A 15,924-nucleotide genomic window follows, 5' to 3' on the forward strand; every position below is an offset into this window, starting at 1 on the left:
TTTAAACTGGAGATGTATATTGTGGATACCCAATTCTGTAGTTTTGGATTTGAGAAGCCCTGGACACTATGCCCTCTCTCACAGAGGACCAATCCGGAAAAATTAAAATTTAGTTTTAAAATATCACAGCCTTCCTCCTGAGCCAGTTTTTCCCCCTCTCTCTAGTCTAAACCTCTCCTTCTCTCTAATCTAAACCTCTCTCTTCTCTCTAATGATTAGCTAATCATTAACTCTGGTGTATGAGACTTAGAGATACTTAATAAATTGCCTCTCTTCTCGTTGGTTGTTCCTTGTTTTTAAAAGCATTTTCCTCCACCCACTTAATCATTCACAATTTTTCTGCATTTCCTAGTTTATGATTTCATAACATTCTTTTAAATCAACCACTTGTTATGCTTCCCTAGACATCCAGGCAGTTGGTTACAGAAACTCAAAGACTACATTTCCCATTCACCAGTTGAATGCGGCTGGACTGGAGAGTGCGGTTTAGACTCCAATCGAGTTGCAGAACTGGATTCAAATTCTGACTTCCCCTGGCAAATTACCTAAGAGCCTGCATTTTTTTTTAGCTGAAATATGGGGTACAGACACCCACCTCACAGAGATGCTGTGCAGTTCCCGTGACAATGCAGGTAAAGCATTGCCCATTTACATGTGTATTACGTGGTAACCACTATTCATCAATAAAATCTCTCGAGCCAGATCACATCGATCTGTGGGCCCATGATTGGAAAGTACAAGAATGAGATGTGATTCAAACTTAATGCAGCCCTTGTAACTGTGAGCAAAAAAGGCTCCGCTCCACAATTTTCCCCCAGTGGCAGAGTAACCCTCATCCAGACTGTAGGAGCCACTCCTAGGATTTCGTAGCCATCACATGCAATGCAGCCTCCATACCCTATGAAGGAACACTGAGCTCCCTCACGTACCCTTGACCAAACGGATGATGGTTCACTTGTTTAGTTAGATGTTTACTCAGGGGTGCATTTATCTCTCTCAGTTTGTCCATGTGTTTGATGAATTTCTAGTCTCTGTTCCCGAAAGGGGGGTAGCACATATACCAACTCCCTTTCTCGAGTCACAGACAGAGAAGAGTTTCAGAAATATGTCTTTTTTAACCTTTATATAAGTCTATAATGACATACATTTTTATCTAAGTGTGATATCGTCACTAAAAATGTACCCTGAGGATAAAGGATTCATCCCAGGACACTTTATATCCTTTACACTTTACAAATTAAAAATATAAAGCGGGGGGGGGGGGGGGGGAATCAGATGACCTTCGGATTCATCTCCTAGTCACTCACCTGGCTGCATCAATTTGATCTTGAACTTCAAATGTTCCCAGTCTTCTGTTGACGGCGTGCATGATCTTATCTCCTTGGTAACCACTTCCTCTGCCATCAAAGCTAGCTACGATAATGTTTTCTGTGCTTGCAAGGTAAGTAGCCCAGTTGAGTCTGAAGACAGCGTCTGCTTTTTGACTACATGGGCCTGCATATCTGTGAAAAATCCCAAATTGTTAGCCTTTGTGGTTTTTCTGCATCAAATGAGGAGTGCTTGTATTTCTTCTACTCCCTGTGGACAAGAAGCATGCATCTTTCCCGACGATGAGCCTGAAATTGTGCCAGCCACCAGGGTGTCCACGATGGTTCCTCTAAAACTTGGCGGCGCGACTATAATGGCTGTGTGTTTCCTTCAAAGATACCCATCAGTTTTATCTTTGAAGATTGGTATCAAACACAGACTTCATAGGCTAACATTTTCTAAGCCGTATATTTCTTGGAAATCAAAGAAATAAATACTTAATAGTTGGGATGGAGAAGTTGTGTGATGAAAAATTAATGAGGATGCCAGTAAATGCAGCTTTGAATATATCCTTCCAGCCTGGCTTACAAGCACTCCTACATTCCATGTGTATTTCCGAGGTTGGAACTTCTAGAAGGACTGCTTGATTGCTGTATGATATGCCCTGCATTCCCCCATCGAGTCCCAGCACAGAGCTGCACACGAAAGCTACCATGAGCCCCTGTGGAATGGGCCAAGGAATGAATGGACACTATTCCTTAAAACTTCAAAGGAGGAAGAGGTAGACTGTATTGGAAGACATACGTTGTTATTCCGCATTCTTTTTATGAACGAGTTTAACTCCCTGCTCTCTGCAATCTTTGCAGGCTGGACCCCACGCCCACACAGCTGGATGTACAATCTCCATCAAGCCCTCTCATTTCCATTTGTTAATAAGACCAGCTCCCTATAGCTCCTTGCATCTCACTTAAATATGTCATCTTTGCACGATCTGCAGGACTCCTGGACCCAGACTTGCCCACTATCTCTCCCTCCCAGACCATTTCTCCTACTGGTCTGCTTGCTGTACTCCTCTACCTGCAGGCCCTTGCTCTTCCTAGGGATGGAAGTCAAAAGAACTTTGGTTTAAAGCAAACACTGCGTTCCTTTCATTTTAAACTAAATATTGTAACATTCTAACTTTAAAAAAGGAGAATGCATTCCTGCATTTCTTGGGTGAGTAAACATTTTTTAACAACACGTGAAATGCCTTGGTCATTTCATTTTAGTGATTTTTAGATTCGGTAGAGTAACAGCTTCTCTTAATATTAGTTATGTAACAAGTTACTCTACTCCCTAAGATTAAACAACAGTATTTTAAAAAATAGAAAGCAAAGATTTGAACATCAAAGGATGGGAGGAGGAAAACAACTAAAAAGAAACAGGTAGTAAATTTGCCATGTTTTTTAAAATGTTCCTAATGAAGGGGGTGTCTAACCATTCCTCGCTGGGGAGCTGAAGAGGACAGTTTAAAATACCTTTTTCTCTTTCTTTGAGCTTTTATGTTTTGTTTATATGGAACTAAAAATACGGGGCAAAAGGCTGTGTTGGATGCTAACACCCCTCTTTTGTTGTGGGTGGTACTGGTGGTTACAACAGAAAAGTGATGTTCTCATGAGTCTCAGTTTCCTTTCCTATATAATGGGCCCAACAGAACTCTTCACACCGGTTTACAAACTACTTGGCATGAAGCAGGCACCCAGCACGTTCGTTGGTTTGTTTTTGTCTTGTTTTTAATAGAGGAAATGAGACAAGCCAGGACAGGAAGAGTGGCGTTGTGGCATTAGGCGCGAGGTCGGGCACTTTTAGAAGCATCAAAGTAAAATGTATTCCCAATCATTATCAAAAATATTTTACGAAGATGTCACATTTAGAATTTGCAGGAGTTCACATTTACTGTTCGAAGATTTGCGATGTCAGAACTTTCTCTGAGACTTAAAGAAGTCTGGAATAATAATGAATAATTTCCTTTATCAGATCTTCTCTTCGCCACAGAGAAGAATGAGAAATACCAGGCGGTGGTATTCCAGGAAGAGAAACCTGATGTCCTGATGCGCCCAAGGTCACTAATGAAGGTGTGCGGGCAAGTTTGCAGGTAAAGAAATTGTGAAGACTATTGATGCCCATCTCCTGCATGTTAAAATGTGCATGAGGTGAGGATAAAACTGGTGATCTGATAATTCCTTTGGAATTCCCTTGTATTCAGAGACACAAATCAAAACAAAATGACCATATACCATTATGACAGAGGGTGTCTACATTCTCCACTAGAAAGATGGTAGAAAACAAGGGTTTGGGTTTGTGATTACATCATGGAAGAAGCAAATGGTAAAACTGCTGCACAGTGATTCAGGAAGAGACAAAGCATACAGTTGGCTCTAATTTTCCGTATGCTGCACTAGGTAACACATGTATAATGGTTAACCTCTAATTTGTTCCCTCCTCTTGAATACTTACACATCTATTAGTAGAGGATATTTCTTGGATGTATCAAAATGAGGAGGCAAGATCATCTGATACCAAAATTCTAAACAAACAGAAAGATTAATTAGTAAATTAAGAATAATTATTAGTACACGATCTAGGTTTCTTTGTCCATAATAAATCATAGTTGGGATTCAACGATTTGTTAACTTACAATAGAAAAAGAAGACGAACTGCTGGATTCACTATGTTTTTAAGATACAAAAACATTCTCTTTCAGGTTAGAATACTAGTAAAGATTAAACCAACAAAGTTGTTTCTAATACATCTATTAAATACATTGGTGCCTCGTAAAATAAAAGTGCATCTTAGAATTGCTAATGTTTTGTTTTTATGATTCTGTTCTTTGGCATCTGATCTACTTATCTAGTTTGTTTATGGCTTATGTTCTAAGTTTTCCTCCAAAATGTTTTCCTCTTCTTGAATTTCCTTGAAGATGTTTAGGATTTTTAGTTGGCCCTAACTCTATTTTAAAATTCTGATTTAATAACATTTTTGTAATTCTTATTGCCATCCCAGACCGCAAAGCTGAGTTCCCATTTTCAGCTCTGTGTTTCACAGAATGAAATCAGGTTTATATGGAGCAGACTGTTGTGTACGTTCTGTATGAACTGCAGATCTGTTTAATTCTCTGTGCTTGATTTAGCATCAGTTTAATAAAATTTGTCCCCAAATAATGAATCGGTTTCTTTTGCTCCCAAATTCAAGATCATGAGTTGGATTAATAAATCTTAAAAAGAGAGAGAGAGAGAGAGAAAGAGAGAGATATTTTATATTTTAATTAGATTACTTCCAGCTTCAGTAGATTTAATCTGTAAGGGGAAAAAAAAATCCCTATCTCCAGGGCTGCTGCTTTTTTTCTGTTTATCTCTCTTTTCTCTCTTTCTTTCTTTTTTTGGTTGTTAAAATGATTTTAGTTGAGGAAAAAAAAAAGAAAGATTTAGGAGTAAAGCCTTTATATAGATAGATTCCTCTTCAATTCGTATCTTGCTGATTATTTTATGTCTTCTGCCTACATGTGATTATAAGGACAAAAATTTAAGTCTTCATTACTTTTCAATGAATGTCAAACTATGCGTTGATCATGATGTTTTTAATAAATATGCCAAACCCACCATTTGATCTCTCCTTTGTTTGAATCTGTACTAGTTGATTAGAAGTGTTCTGGTTACATCTTTCCAAAGACGCAGTTTTTTTTCTTTGGAGGGGGGAGGTTCATTGTAATCCCCAGTACCCCCTCCTTCTGCCCCTCCTCCATGGTCTCCCCTATCCCCCACCCCTGGCCCTCCTTTTCTGGGGTTCGAATGTAGAACCACCACCCAGATGGACTCTCCAGCTCCAGCAGATCCTGTCTCACTCCCCTCCCTACTAGGTTGTCCATCCGATCCCGATCCCGTGGCTTCCCTGAGCCAAAAACATTAGGGGGTCCCCCACTGCTCCTCAAATCTCAGTATGCAATGCCTTCTGCCCCAGCAGCCCAGGTAGCTCTCCAGAACTCTAAATCCTTGCCCAGCACGCCTGACTCAAGGGCCAGCAGCAACGGCATCACCTTGGAGCGAATATCAAAACCCTGGGGCTCACCCTGCCTTGCTGGATCACAAAAGGATCACGAACGAGGTGCCAGGTGATTCATAGGCACATGCAGTTTGAACAGCCCTGCTCTGAGCTGTTCTTCAGAAGCACCCTCTACTTTCCAGCACTTTTCCTGCCATTTAAAATTGGATGGATCTTTTCCACTGAATCTTTTTAGATCTTTTCTATTATTATCTTATATTTAAAAAAAAAACAAACTTAAATCAATCCTGATGATTCCACCAGCCTCCATGAGTAACTAGCTCTTAATGAGGGCGGGGGGGGGGGGGGAACCCAAAAGACAAATAAAAATGAACAAACTACAAAATTTCAATTTTGTTCCAAATAACCGTCCCTGTCCTCCATGGTTCCTACACGTCCTCCATGCTCAGGCTCCCAGCACAGGCATGAGCCAAACTGTGGCAAGAAGATGATTAGGGAAAATTCAAGATTTCTCTCCTGAGATTGAAGTTTTAACATTTTGCAGCCAGCTCTTATTTTTTTATACAGTCATCTCAGATATTTTTTTGATCTCTTTGGGTTAAAGGTAAAAGATATTAAGATATCATTAAGTTAAACATGCAATTAATACTTTACAGTAGCACAGAGCTACTAACAGAAGGAAAAGGAAGTGGCAATAGTGTGCTTTTTCCAAATGCTTTCCTCTTAACAGAATAAATCTTACATAGAGTGGTACCGTATTTTAAAACAAAACAAAACAAAAAAGTAAAACCTGCAGTTCTCATGACAATATGTCATAGAAAAAATAACCTTACATCAGACGTACATATAACATAGAATGTGTATTTTCAGATCAAGTTATCACATTTAGTTATATTTTTATTGGTGTTTCCAGGAGCAGTTCTGTACCTAAAGAAATTTAACTTACTTGTTTCATGCAAAATAATGAAGTCCAGTTTTTTTGAGGGCATCTGGACATCCTGCAGCATTTTATCCAAAGCTGAATTGTCTTCCAGGACTCTCAGTTCTAAATAAATATTCCAGACGGCAGTAATTCGTTACAATGTGAAGAATTCAGATTGTGCAAAGTGCTAAGGAACAAGTGGCAATTCACTGATGGGACTATACATACTTTGGATTATAAATCGGAGTTCTAGTCGTTTAAACACTCTAAAGGCAAAAAACCCCCCACTACGCTAAGAACACGTTGATCTTGTTCACTGACACTTTTCTAAAGAGCAAAGGGAAGGTGAAATGTTAAGGAAATACCTTTATGGTCGCTGCTCCTATGCAGGGTATAGAGGGGCAGACCAGGGCCTGTGAACACAAACAGGGAAAAATGTTTTAGGTGAGGCTTTGTAAGAAAAGTAGATAGCATATTTTTCAAAAATGGCTATTTGCTACCCTTTAACTTCGATAACCATTTCAAAACCAGTTAGCTCGGATAGAACAAACAGCACAGTAGATGAGGGGCTTACTAAGTGTTAGCTGGTTTTCTTTTTCCTTGAAATAAGTGCAATTGGAGATTCAGAAATATTACCGGAAAGGCACAGGGCTCGGTGGAATGAAGCAAGAATGAAGCTCTGGCCCTGCTGGGTGCTTGGGGCACATGTTGCCTCCAATTTCCTCGTCTGTGCGATAAGCCAGTGCACCCGGGACCCTGGGGTCTTTCCTCTGCGACCCCAGATCCACACCCGGGCCATGGCCACGCCCCTCAGGCCCCGCCCCCGGGGGCGGAGCTCTGGGGCCAGCTCCAGCGGGGGAGGGGCGGGCTCCCTGCTGCTGCCCCTACCCCACCGGGTCCCGAGCCAGGGGGCACATCTGCACAGTGCCTGACTTGGATAAGCCATTCCTTTCTGGCATGCAAAAGTGTTTTTCTCGCATGAACATATCTTCACTATTTAGCCCAACTGTGGTAGTTGCAGACTAGAAGGTAATGTACAGAAAAGCTACTTGGTGAGCTGTTTAATTCTGATGCATTTAGATAGTATGAACGTTTCATTCTTGATCAGAACCCCAGTGAAGGCGTTATAGAGACCTGGCTTTGAATTCTGGTTCACCTGCTGTGTAACTCAGGGCACCGTATGGACGCTTCAATCTCTTTACACATAAAAGGAGGCTAATATCTACTTTATAGAGTTTTCTTAAGAATCAAACATGACACAAATATGAACTTTTAGCACAGTTCTTAGTATGAAACGCTTGCCCAAGAAATGGGGACCAAAAACAGTCACAGAAAATAAAGGAAGGAAGGAAGGAAGGAAGGAAGGAAGGAAGGAAGGAAGGAAGGAAGATATAATGATAAAGAAAATGTGCTAGTAAAGAAAGATTCTGGTAGCTGGTTTGGAGATCTCTTTCTGGTGAGGGACAGTTTTTTCCTGAGTATCTAGGTTCTTGCATTTTGAGAAGTAATCTAGCCTAGTGCTTCCTGGAGGGCTCAGGAGGTGGAGACCTGTGCTTGGATCCCGTCGTGCCTCTTAGTAGCTGTGTGACCTGTGAAGTCACGTCACCTGTCCTTGCCAAGTTTCATTTATAATAAAGAAAACAGTAATAAAATAGTAACAGAAGATGGAACAGTGAGCAGGTTGGGTGACAGGCACTACCCACAGACGCTTTCCCATTTAAAGGGGCAAGCGTGTAAAATACTAATCAATAAACCTACAATTAAAAAACCACAGTCAAAACTCTACCCTGTGTGTCTATATAAACGATGAAGTGCCTCCGTGATACGTAGCCTCCAGTGTGTGTGTGTGTGTGTGTGTGTGTGTGTGCATCTGTGTGTGTTCAGTCATAAGCAAGCCATGCGAGTCTCTTAGTCAGAAGGGGAGGAAAGGTGGTTAACTCACCACTTAGATGTTGTCTGGAGAGAAGGGGACTTGGGTGACTTCGAGAGGTCCTCAGAGTCAAGAGGAGAAAACTGAGCAGGGCACAAAGAGTGTTTCCCGGACTGGACACAGAAAGGGACAGATGGGCAGAATGAGCCAGGAGGGTTGGTAAGAATGTTGTCTGAAGAGAGGAGGGAATGTCAGCTGGTGAGCGGGAGGCAGGGAAAGCGTGCAGGCTGAGGGAAAGGACAGGGCCACCCGGGGAGACCTGGTCGTCCTGTCTGCACTGCTCTCCCTCCCCCGTCACTTCACACCTACCTGAACATCTCAGTTGATAGTACTTTGCGTCTTTACTGAACGATACAGAATAGTACTGACACCTTTCTGGATTCAGCTCACAACTCAGGCATGTCACCTTTGTGTAGTCACTCAGCTGGATTCTGTAAACCAATGGTGGAGATTAAGTGCTCGATGAAAGACTACATGAAAAGATGAAATTGAATAATGCCGTATTCTGGTTTCAAATGTATCAGAGTGCCAAAGCAGTGCTCAAGACTTTTTCTTAATGTGTGAGAAATACATGAATTAATTCATGATAACCTCAAACCTCCCATTGTTTGGAAATAACACAGAACGCCTAATAAAGTCATTCTGTGTTGCTGACACCTGGGGTTTGATTTGTAAAGGAATGAAAGCGCTCAATTACAATTCCAGTTAGTTAAGACACGGGGGAAAAAAAGAAAAAAAAAAAGAACCCCAGAAGTTGTTCTTCAGCTACGAAGACTCAGGTCAACAGTTTGATTTAGCTCTTACTTATAAAGATTTCTTCCTCCTGGCATTCCTTTATATTCATTACTAATGTAGTATCTGGGAAGAAAACAAATGAAATAGATATTAATTATGTTTTTAAAGAAAGTTGGGTACCCTCTAATTAATTCAACACCAAACATTAATGCTGGCCCTTCTCGGATCATTTTTCCCTGCCCCCTCACCCCCAGAAGCCATATTTCCCATTATCTCTAAATAGGAGATTCTATTTTTTAAGACACACTAAAATATCTGAGTGCAGTCCCTGAACTCAGATATTTTAGACTGCTCCCTTCATTAAAGTGGCAAGCAAAAACTCAAAAAAGGTCTTTTGCAAGAAAAGTGTGACTGGACAACTAGCCTGACGTCGAGAGCCCCTGTACCTATATTGTTTTCCACATTTTCTTTTTTATAACACAAACTACTAGATGACAGGAGCCCCATCTTTCTGAGAGCAGCAGAATCACTTCTAAGGAGGACCTTCAAAAACTGCTTTGGGCAGCGGCAAACATCCTCCGTGGTGAGACCCAATAATGAATTATCCAAGCGCCTTAGGTTCCAATGAAAAACAAACACTCCCTTTCCACCAAGTAGTGCCTGGTAGTTGACAGCCTCTGTAAAGCTTTCCATATTCCAGAGTAAGGCCAAGATACGGGCAGATAAAATAGCCTCTCCAAGCCTTCCAAAAATTCGGTGCCAGTTCGAATTTAACACAATGCCCCTGATGCCGGTTCAGTGTTCCAAGATGTTTTAAGAAAAAGAGGCTACAGCTCTTCTAATGTAAAGCAGGTAAGAGCAAGAGGTAGAGCTGCTTGGTGGCATGGTATCAAATCTGCTAAGCATATGTGAAAATCATTAAGGCTTCCGTATGTTAAAAAGAAAAAAGTACTGAACACATTCCAAATAGACTATTCTTTATTTGTAGGAGATTTTCCCCTATTTCTGGGCAAAGAGGGTGTGATTACCACAAGCATGTTTTACATCCTATCAGTTATTAGAATACTCACAGGTAATCACTGGTAAGAGCTTCTATCCCGATGACTTCCCAAGCTCCTTTTGTAATAAATGTGCAATCCTAATGGGATTTTTTAAAAAGACATTTATTAAACTCTCTAATCAAAGTTAACTGAAGGATTGGCTCATTTATAGCAGCAATTTAGATAATCTTAGGTCTTCTTCTTGGGTTTCCTCTCTGTATCCCGTCATCTTCCAAATACCACTTTGGAATTTGAATTAGTCGGATATCAGTGCACACTGATTGACTTTACCAAACGATTTCCACTTCAAGTTAGTTTCATTAAAAAAGAGATCAACCTGAAATAAATCATGTGGGAATATTTACTTGCTTATCTATTTGGAATTGGCAAATGTGTTTGTAGCCATCTCTATTGCTGATGATCTTGTAGAAGCTCTTCCCGTCAGAGGTAAAATGAGGTTCTGAGGGCCTAAACTACAAAATAATAGAAAACATAAAACAAGATTAGAGCACATTAGTCTCATCTCAGTACCAACTGTAATTTTTGAAAGTCCTCTGGACACCTCTGCCCAAAGCCCATGCTTCATTTACTAGTCAAGTGAAACCAGAGCACCTCAAGAGAAAATTCTCCTCCTCGGAGAGACAGACAAAGAGATCTCCCTCGGGGAATTTTTTTTTATCCGGAGCAAATGAGAGAGAACATTTAAAGAGGTTTACGCAGGACTCTTGACACATAGCCATGGTATTGTCATCTGTAGACGTCTCTCTATGAAGGTTAACTGTGTGACTTGTGGCTATAAATGTGCAAAAATTAGCATTAGCCTTTCAGTTTTAAGAAGTAAATTTCCTCAATGTCACAGATTTGCTTTCTCGAACCAGATTATTATTATTATTACTATTATAACTGGGACTTTGTACCTCGTAATCCCCATCACCTGTTTTGCCCATGCCCCTTACCTCTGCCTTCTGGCATCCATGAGTGGTTGCTGTTTTGTTGGCTTGTTTGTTTGTTTGAAACAGACTATTATTTGTACGGTTTCAGATAGGAGGTGGTTTTTAATTTGAGGGATCCGTTCCCTCCTTTTTAAATCCATATTTCTTTTTGAGAGCCAGAAAGTCTTTAACCATTTCTGGACCGGATACTATAAGGGATGTCTGTCGTGTATTTCACATGGAAACATTCTTAGAGTTACCATTTTTATTGTAAGCCGTTTCATTTTGCTAAATAGGATCAACAATTTACAAAAAAAGTAGTTGTATGGAAATATAGTATAAAATTTCCATTTTTCACAGTTCAATAAAAGAGAGTTCTCAGAACATAATGTAGTTTAAGCAGAAGAGTATCTATCCCAGCCCGAAAGGAATATGTTGCTTTACGACTTCGGTTTCCTTACTACATTTGAGAGCAGGTAGGAGATGGTCTTTTAAAATTGTTGGTTCACTTTACCCTCGATGTTTCCTCTCTCATCAGCTCCCATTTTGGGAAGGAAGAAAAATGCTTCCCTCTTCTATTTAGTGATTCAAAGTGGATTCATTTATGGAGCAAGCTGAGGCGTGCAGTACACTTGGTGTTCTCATTACAGAGCTCTGAAACACATTCCCCTCTCTAGACCTGTGTTCACAGCCTTATCTTTTTAATACATTTCCCTGTTTCCCCTGGATGGAGTTGTGCCTAGTAGAAATGTGTGAAAAGTGGCATCTGTCTGGTTAAATACAGAGAGGAAAAAACATATTTTTTTCAAAGAGTCGTGAGGAAGTGTAGCGTGTCTCTTGCCATGGAGGAAACCACTTTTCATGTTGGCAAACCTCTCCCCTCTGCCCAATCAATGCCTGAAGAAAAGGGACGTGTGAATGCTATCGGAGCTCTGAGCCCAGCTGGAAGGGGTCCCATTTCTGGACCAGGGGCCTTCCCTCTCTGCCCCAAGAGATGTGAAGGAAATCTTTATATATATATGTGTGTGTGTGTGTGTGTGTGTGTGTGTGTGTGTGTGTGTATTTTTGTCCCTTTGTTTTTCTCTTAAAGGAGGCTTCGTAGAAGTGGTCACAAAAATTAGATGACATTTGTTCATCATCTTTCTAGAAGGCGTCACAGTGGCTGGAGATCCTTCATTAACTTGTTTCAGCCCAGGGTCTGGTAGTGACACGGTTGGTGATTCTGCCCAGGGCGTAGTGTGGCAGGAGTGAGAAGCGTGACAAGTCTCTGCGGGTCACCATGCCTTCCCGGATAAAACTCTGCATCTGGGGCCTAGCAAAGCGTGAAGCCACACAAGCGTGATTTCCTCCACAGGGAGATGCGCAGCAGTGTGGCGTGCTTGCTGCTGACTTGCTGCTGGATATGGTCGCGTCTCCTCACACATTCGTGTGGGCGGTGGACGGAAGCCACGGCTTCTGCCTCCAAAGCGCAGGACTTCAAAGGTGAGGTCAACCAGCAGGTTCGGCATCTTAGCTGCTTTCCAGCAACCGTTGCTTTATTGACTTTTCAGGAACTACACTTTGCCTAGAGTATGTCTTTTGTTTTTTTTTTTTTATTTTTTTTATTTTTTTAAATTTTATTTTATTTATTTATGATAGGCACACAGTGAGAGAGAGAGAGGCAGAGACACAGGCAGAGGGAGAAGCAGGCTCCATGCACCGGGAGCCTGACGTGGGATTCAATCCTGAGTCTCCAGGATCGCGCCCTGGGCCAAAGGCAGGCGCCAAACCGCTGCGCCACCCAGGGATCCCAGAGTATGTCTTTTGTTTTGTGTGCTCTCAAGTTTTCACTTGTCCTGTTACTTTTTCCAACTGAGCATGTTTTATATTCCCCATAGAAAGGTGGCTCTGCAGGGAGCATTTAAATATTTGGACAAATAGGTCAAGTCATATCTCTGTTAATGGCAAATAACACGGGGCCCTCCCCTGGGAAAGGTGCATGTTCAATGGCTCTGAGTGTCTGACTCATACTACAAAGAACCCATAACTCTTAAGCACTTACACGTCCAACCCAGCCGGTGGTACTCATTTCAATGTGTTTTTGTGCCTAGGGAGGGAAAAACACAAGGGCAGTGTTTCAGAGAGAAGCAAGATATCAATTCTGCGCTTTATCCACGATTCGTGGTACTACAAGCATCATCGTATTTAAAATAATTGAAAGTTATCTCCTTTTCCATGGTTGTAGTCATGCTACGATTGTTTATATAATTGCATTAGAACATTTACCTCTCTTGCCTAGAGCTTCATCTTCCATATGTGGCCCTGGAAGCTCCCCCCGCTTTTTCCAATTCAACACGTACGGAACAGAAGATGATGTCGTTTATCTGGCCTCCATCCCCGCTGGCTTGTTCTGACGCCTTCATTCTTCTGTTTAGTGCTACCGCTCACCCAAGCCAGAGACTTGGGAGTCACTCTAGACGCCTCCCCCCTCACGGCCACCCCCGCAGCCCCTGCCCCCTGGTCCTCAGACTCCTCTCGCCCTTCTCCACCCTTACTGCCTTAGCTTCTGTTCTCGCCCGGTTTCCCTCGGGCCTTTGCCGTGACCTCCTGGTTGGAGACCCTGCTGCTCTTTTCTTCTTCCAGCCTGCCCTCCACCCTGCCTAACCCCCACTGACCTCATCTGGCAACACGTAGTTCTGTCTCCTTGTGATCCTCTCCTCTTGACCACCGAGAAACAGCTCCCCGTGGCTGACAAGTGGTCCAAGCTCCTCAGCACGGCACCCGAGTCTCAGCCCACCTCCACCCCCACTTCTCACCACGGTGCCTCTCCCCAGCCCCTCATCCTCTGGAGCCCCAGACCCCGGTGCTCCAAGCCAGACCCCGGTGCTCCAAGCCATTTGTTGGACGCCTAGCATAGCCTCTGCTCACAGCCTCCTTGTACCCTTATCTGCCCAGGGTGCTCTGGGCCTCCCTTGTCATCTCCCATCACCTGTCCCAGTTGAGTGGGTCATCTTCTTTGGTCCTACATTCCCTCCATACTTTGCTTCTACCCTTTTAGGGCACGACACCCTGATAGTAGGATGATATAATTTGCAGGAAGCAAAGAGCTTGCATTTTCTAGTTTGCATTCTAGCTGTCCTGTGACGCAAGCAAGCTCCTTCACCTCCAGAATCTCTGTCTCCACAGCGTTTGGCTACTGTGAGTGGTCAAGAAACGGCAACTGTTATCATTGATTATCCTAATGGCATGCCCTATTAAAACATACACCTTTTGGGGACCAGCATGTTGTCTAATTTGTTTGTTTGTTTTTAAATCCAAAGTTATGCACAGAACCTGCGACATAGTAGGTATGCAGTGCTGGCTGTATAAATAAACAAATGGGCAAATCAGATTCAGGGTGCCCAGGCTTTCTGAGGCAAGAATCTGCATTGTGCTCAACCAGCATGGAGAGTGTGTAGAGGGGGAGGTATGTTGGCACAGAGCATTCTATTACCAGAAAAGGGCCTGGAGAAGTGCTCTTGACATATGCCGGAAAAACCTTCCCTGGACTTTACCTCTCTTGAGGCTGCTGGTTCCCAAAGGGGCTTTCATTATGATTTGCCAGCTTAGCTGAACCTTGTGGTTTCTTGTGGGGAATGCCCTGCCCCCAGCACCTCAAGATAGAATTAACACTTGCCTTTGTCTTAATGTTGCCACCCTCTCAGCCTACTAGTTATCTCTTTATGCTCTAAAACTGATACTGCTGAAAGATGGTCACAGGGTGGTAAGAGATCTGTGGCCTTTTGCTACTTGACTTGTTTCACGTATTCTCAGCCAGTCATTCCCCACTCCCTATATTTTCTCTATTGAAACACACTTCATTGACCTTGCAGCCTTCTTGGGCCTTTTGAATTTTTACACCAAATTCTGCCTTCTGGGCTTCCAATCACCATCCCTGCCCCAAGTGATAATAACCATAACTAAAACAGTATGACTAGTGAGTATAGATGAAATGGAAGTACCACCAGATACCAGATTCTCTAAAAGTTAGTCAAGACTTACCCACTGCCACAGGATCTGACATGGAGTCAGAAAGAAAAGAAACTCAAACTTTATTTTCCTGATTCCCAATCATTCATTCTCCCTGTTTTCATACAGTCCTTGGGTCACATGTAGCTGTAGAAGCAGAACATCCCCCATTAAACCTTACCAATGAGGAAATCCATCCACTGGTGGAATTATAGTCATAAATATCCATGACTGAATAGTTCTGAATCCTTCGGAGCCACTGCATAGAAATCCTTTCTTCGTTTACCCATGTCACATCACACAAGTAGTAATCCCTGGAAGGAGGAAGGAAGGAAGGAAGGCAGGAAGGAAGAAAGGAAGGAAGGAAGGAGAGCGAGAGCATAACTATTTTCAGACCTTGGTACAGGTAGACATTCTACTCAATGAAATCCATCTTAATAAGCATATGATTTTAAATGGTTGTCAAAACCATTTAATATCACAATTTTTTACCTTTTCTGAAAGCTTAAAGTGTAATTTAGTTTTGAATGGAAATTAAAATACATCTGACAGGAAAAACAACAGCTAACATCATACAGTGGCTTCACAAACGTGACTCACACTAGAGCTCAGGATTTTTCAAGTCCTCAGCTTGGCCTTTGGTGGTGCTAGGAAGGCAAGGGTGACATTTCCCATCTCTTTTCTGCTGTCTTGAAAGAACGTTACAGTGAGGCCAGAGACACTGGCTGAGATTCAAATATTTTCTGGTAATTTGACGTGCTTCTTCAGAAAATTTTTGCTTTTGGGGTGAAATTATAACTGACCCTTTTCTCAACTTCGTTTTCAAAGGGGAAAAATTGACTCACATCTCTACAAACTTTGAAAATCAAATAATTATGCTGTAAAAGTCTTTTCTCAAGAGTCAAAACATGAACCATGTGAAAAAAATCAAGGAACCTTAATATAAGATTTATACAAATGGAGTTATCTATCTCTAGCAGGGCATCTTCCTCCAACGCACACCTTTAAACATTTTTGGGACTCTTTTTTTTT

At 42.0% G+C, this 15,924-nt stretch overlaps 1 protein-coding gene across 2 annotated transcripts in view; it reads right to left on the bottom strand.

Moving 5' to 3' along the window:
* The window catches only part of DPP4 (dipeptidyl peptidase 4), a 79,951-nt gene that overhangs the window by 16,989 nt on the left and 47,038 nt on the right, over positions 1-15,924 (bottom strand). For both annotated transcript variants that reach the window (XM_072751743.1, XM_072751744.1), the window contains 10 exons: positions 15,074-15,206; positions 12,947-12,991; positions 10,339-10,446; positions 10,004-10,071; positions 9,003-9,056; positions 8,508-8,629; positions 6,634-6,681; positions 6,293-6,391; positions 3,805-3,874; positions 1,308-1,502 (listed from right to left, as the gene is read on the bottom strand). In XM_072751743.1, the coding sequence (XP_072607844.1) occupies positions 1,308-1,502; positions 3,805-3,874; positions 6,293-6,391; positions 6,634-6,681; positions 8,508-8,629; positions 9,003-9,056; positions 10,004-10,071; positions 10,339-10,446; positions 12,947-12,991; positions 15,074-15,206 (942 nt within the window). The remainder of the gene's footprint in view (positions 1-1,307; positions 1,503-3,804; positions 3,875-6,292; positions 6,392-6,633; positions 6,682-8,507; positions 8,630-9,002; positions 9,057-10,003; positions 10,072-10,338; positions 10,447-12,946; positions 12,992-15,073; positions 15,207-15,924) is intronic.

This window comes from Vulpes vulpes, chromosome 3 (genome assembly GCF_048418805.1).
Source record: "Vulpes vulpes isolate BD-2025 chromosome 3, VulVul3, whole genome shotgun sequence".
NCBI classification, from domain to species: domain Eukaryota; kingdom Metazoa; phylum Chordata; class Mammalia; order Carnivora; family Canidae; genus Vulpes; species Vulpes vulpes.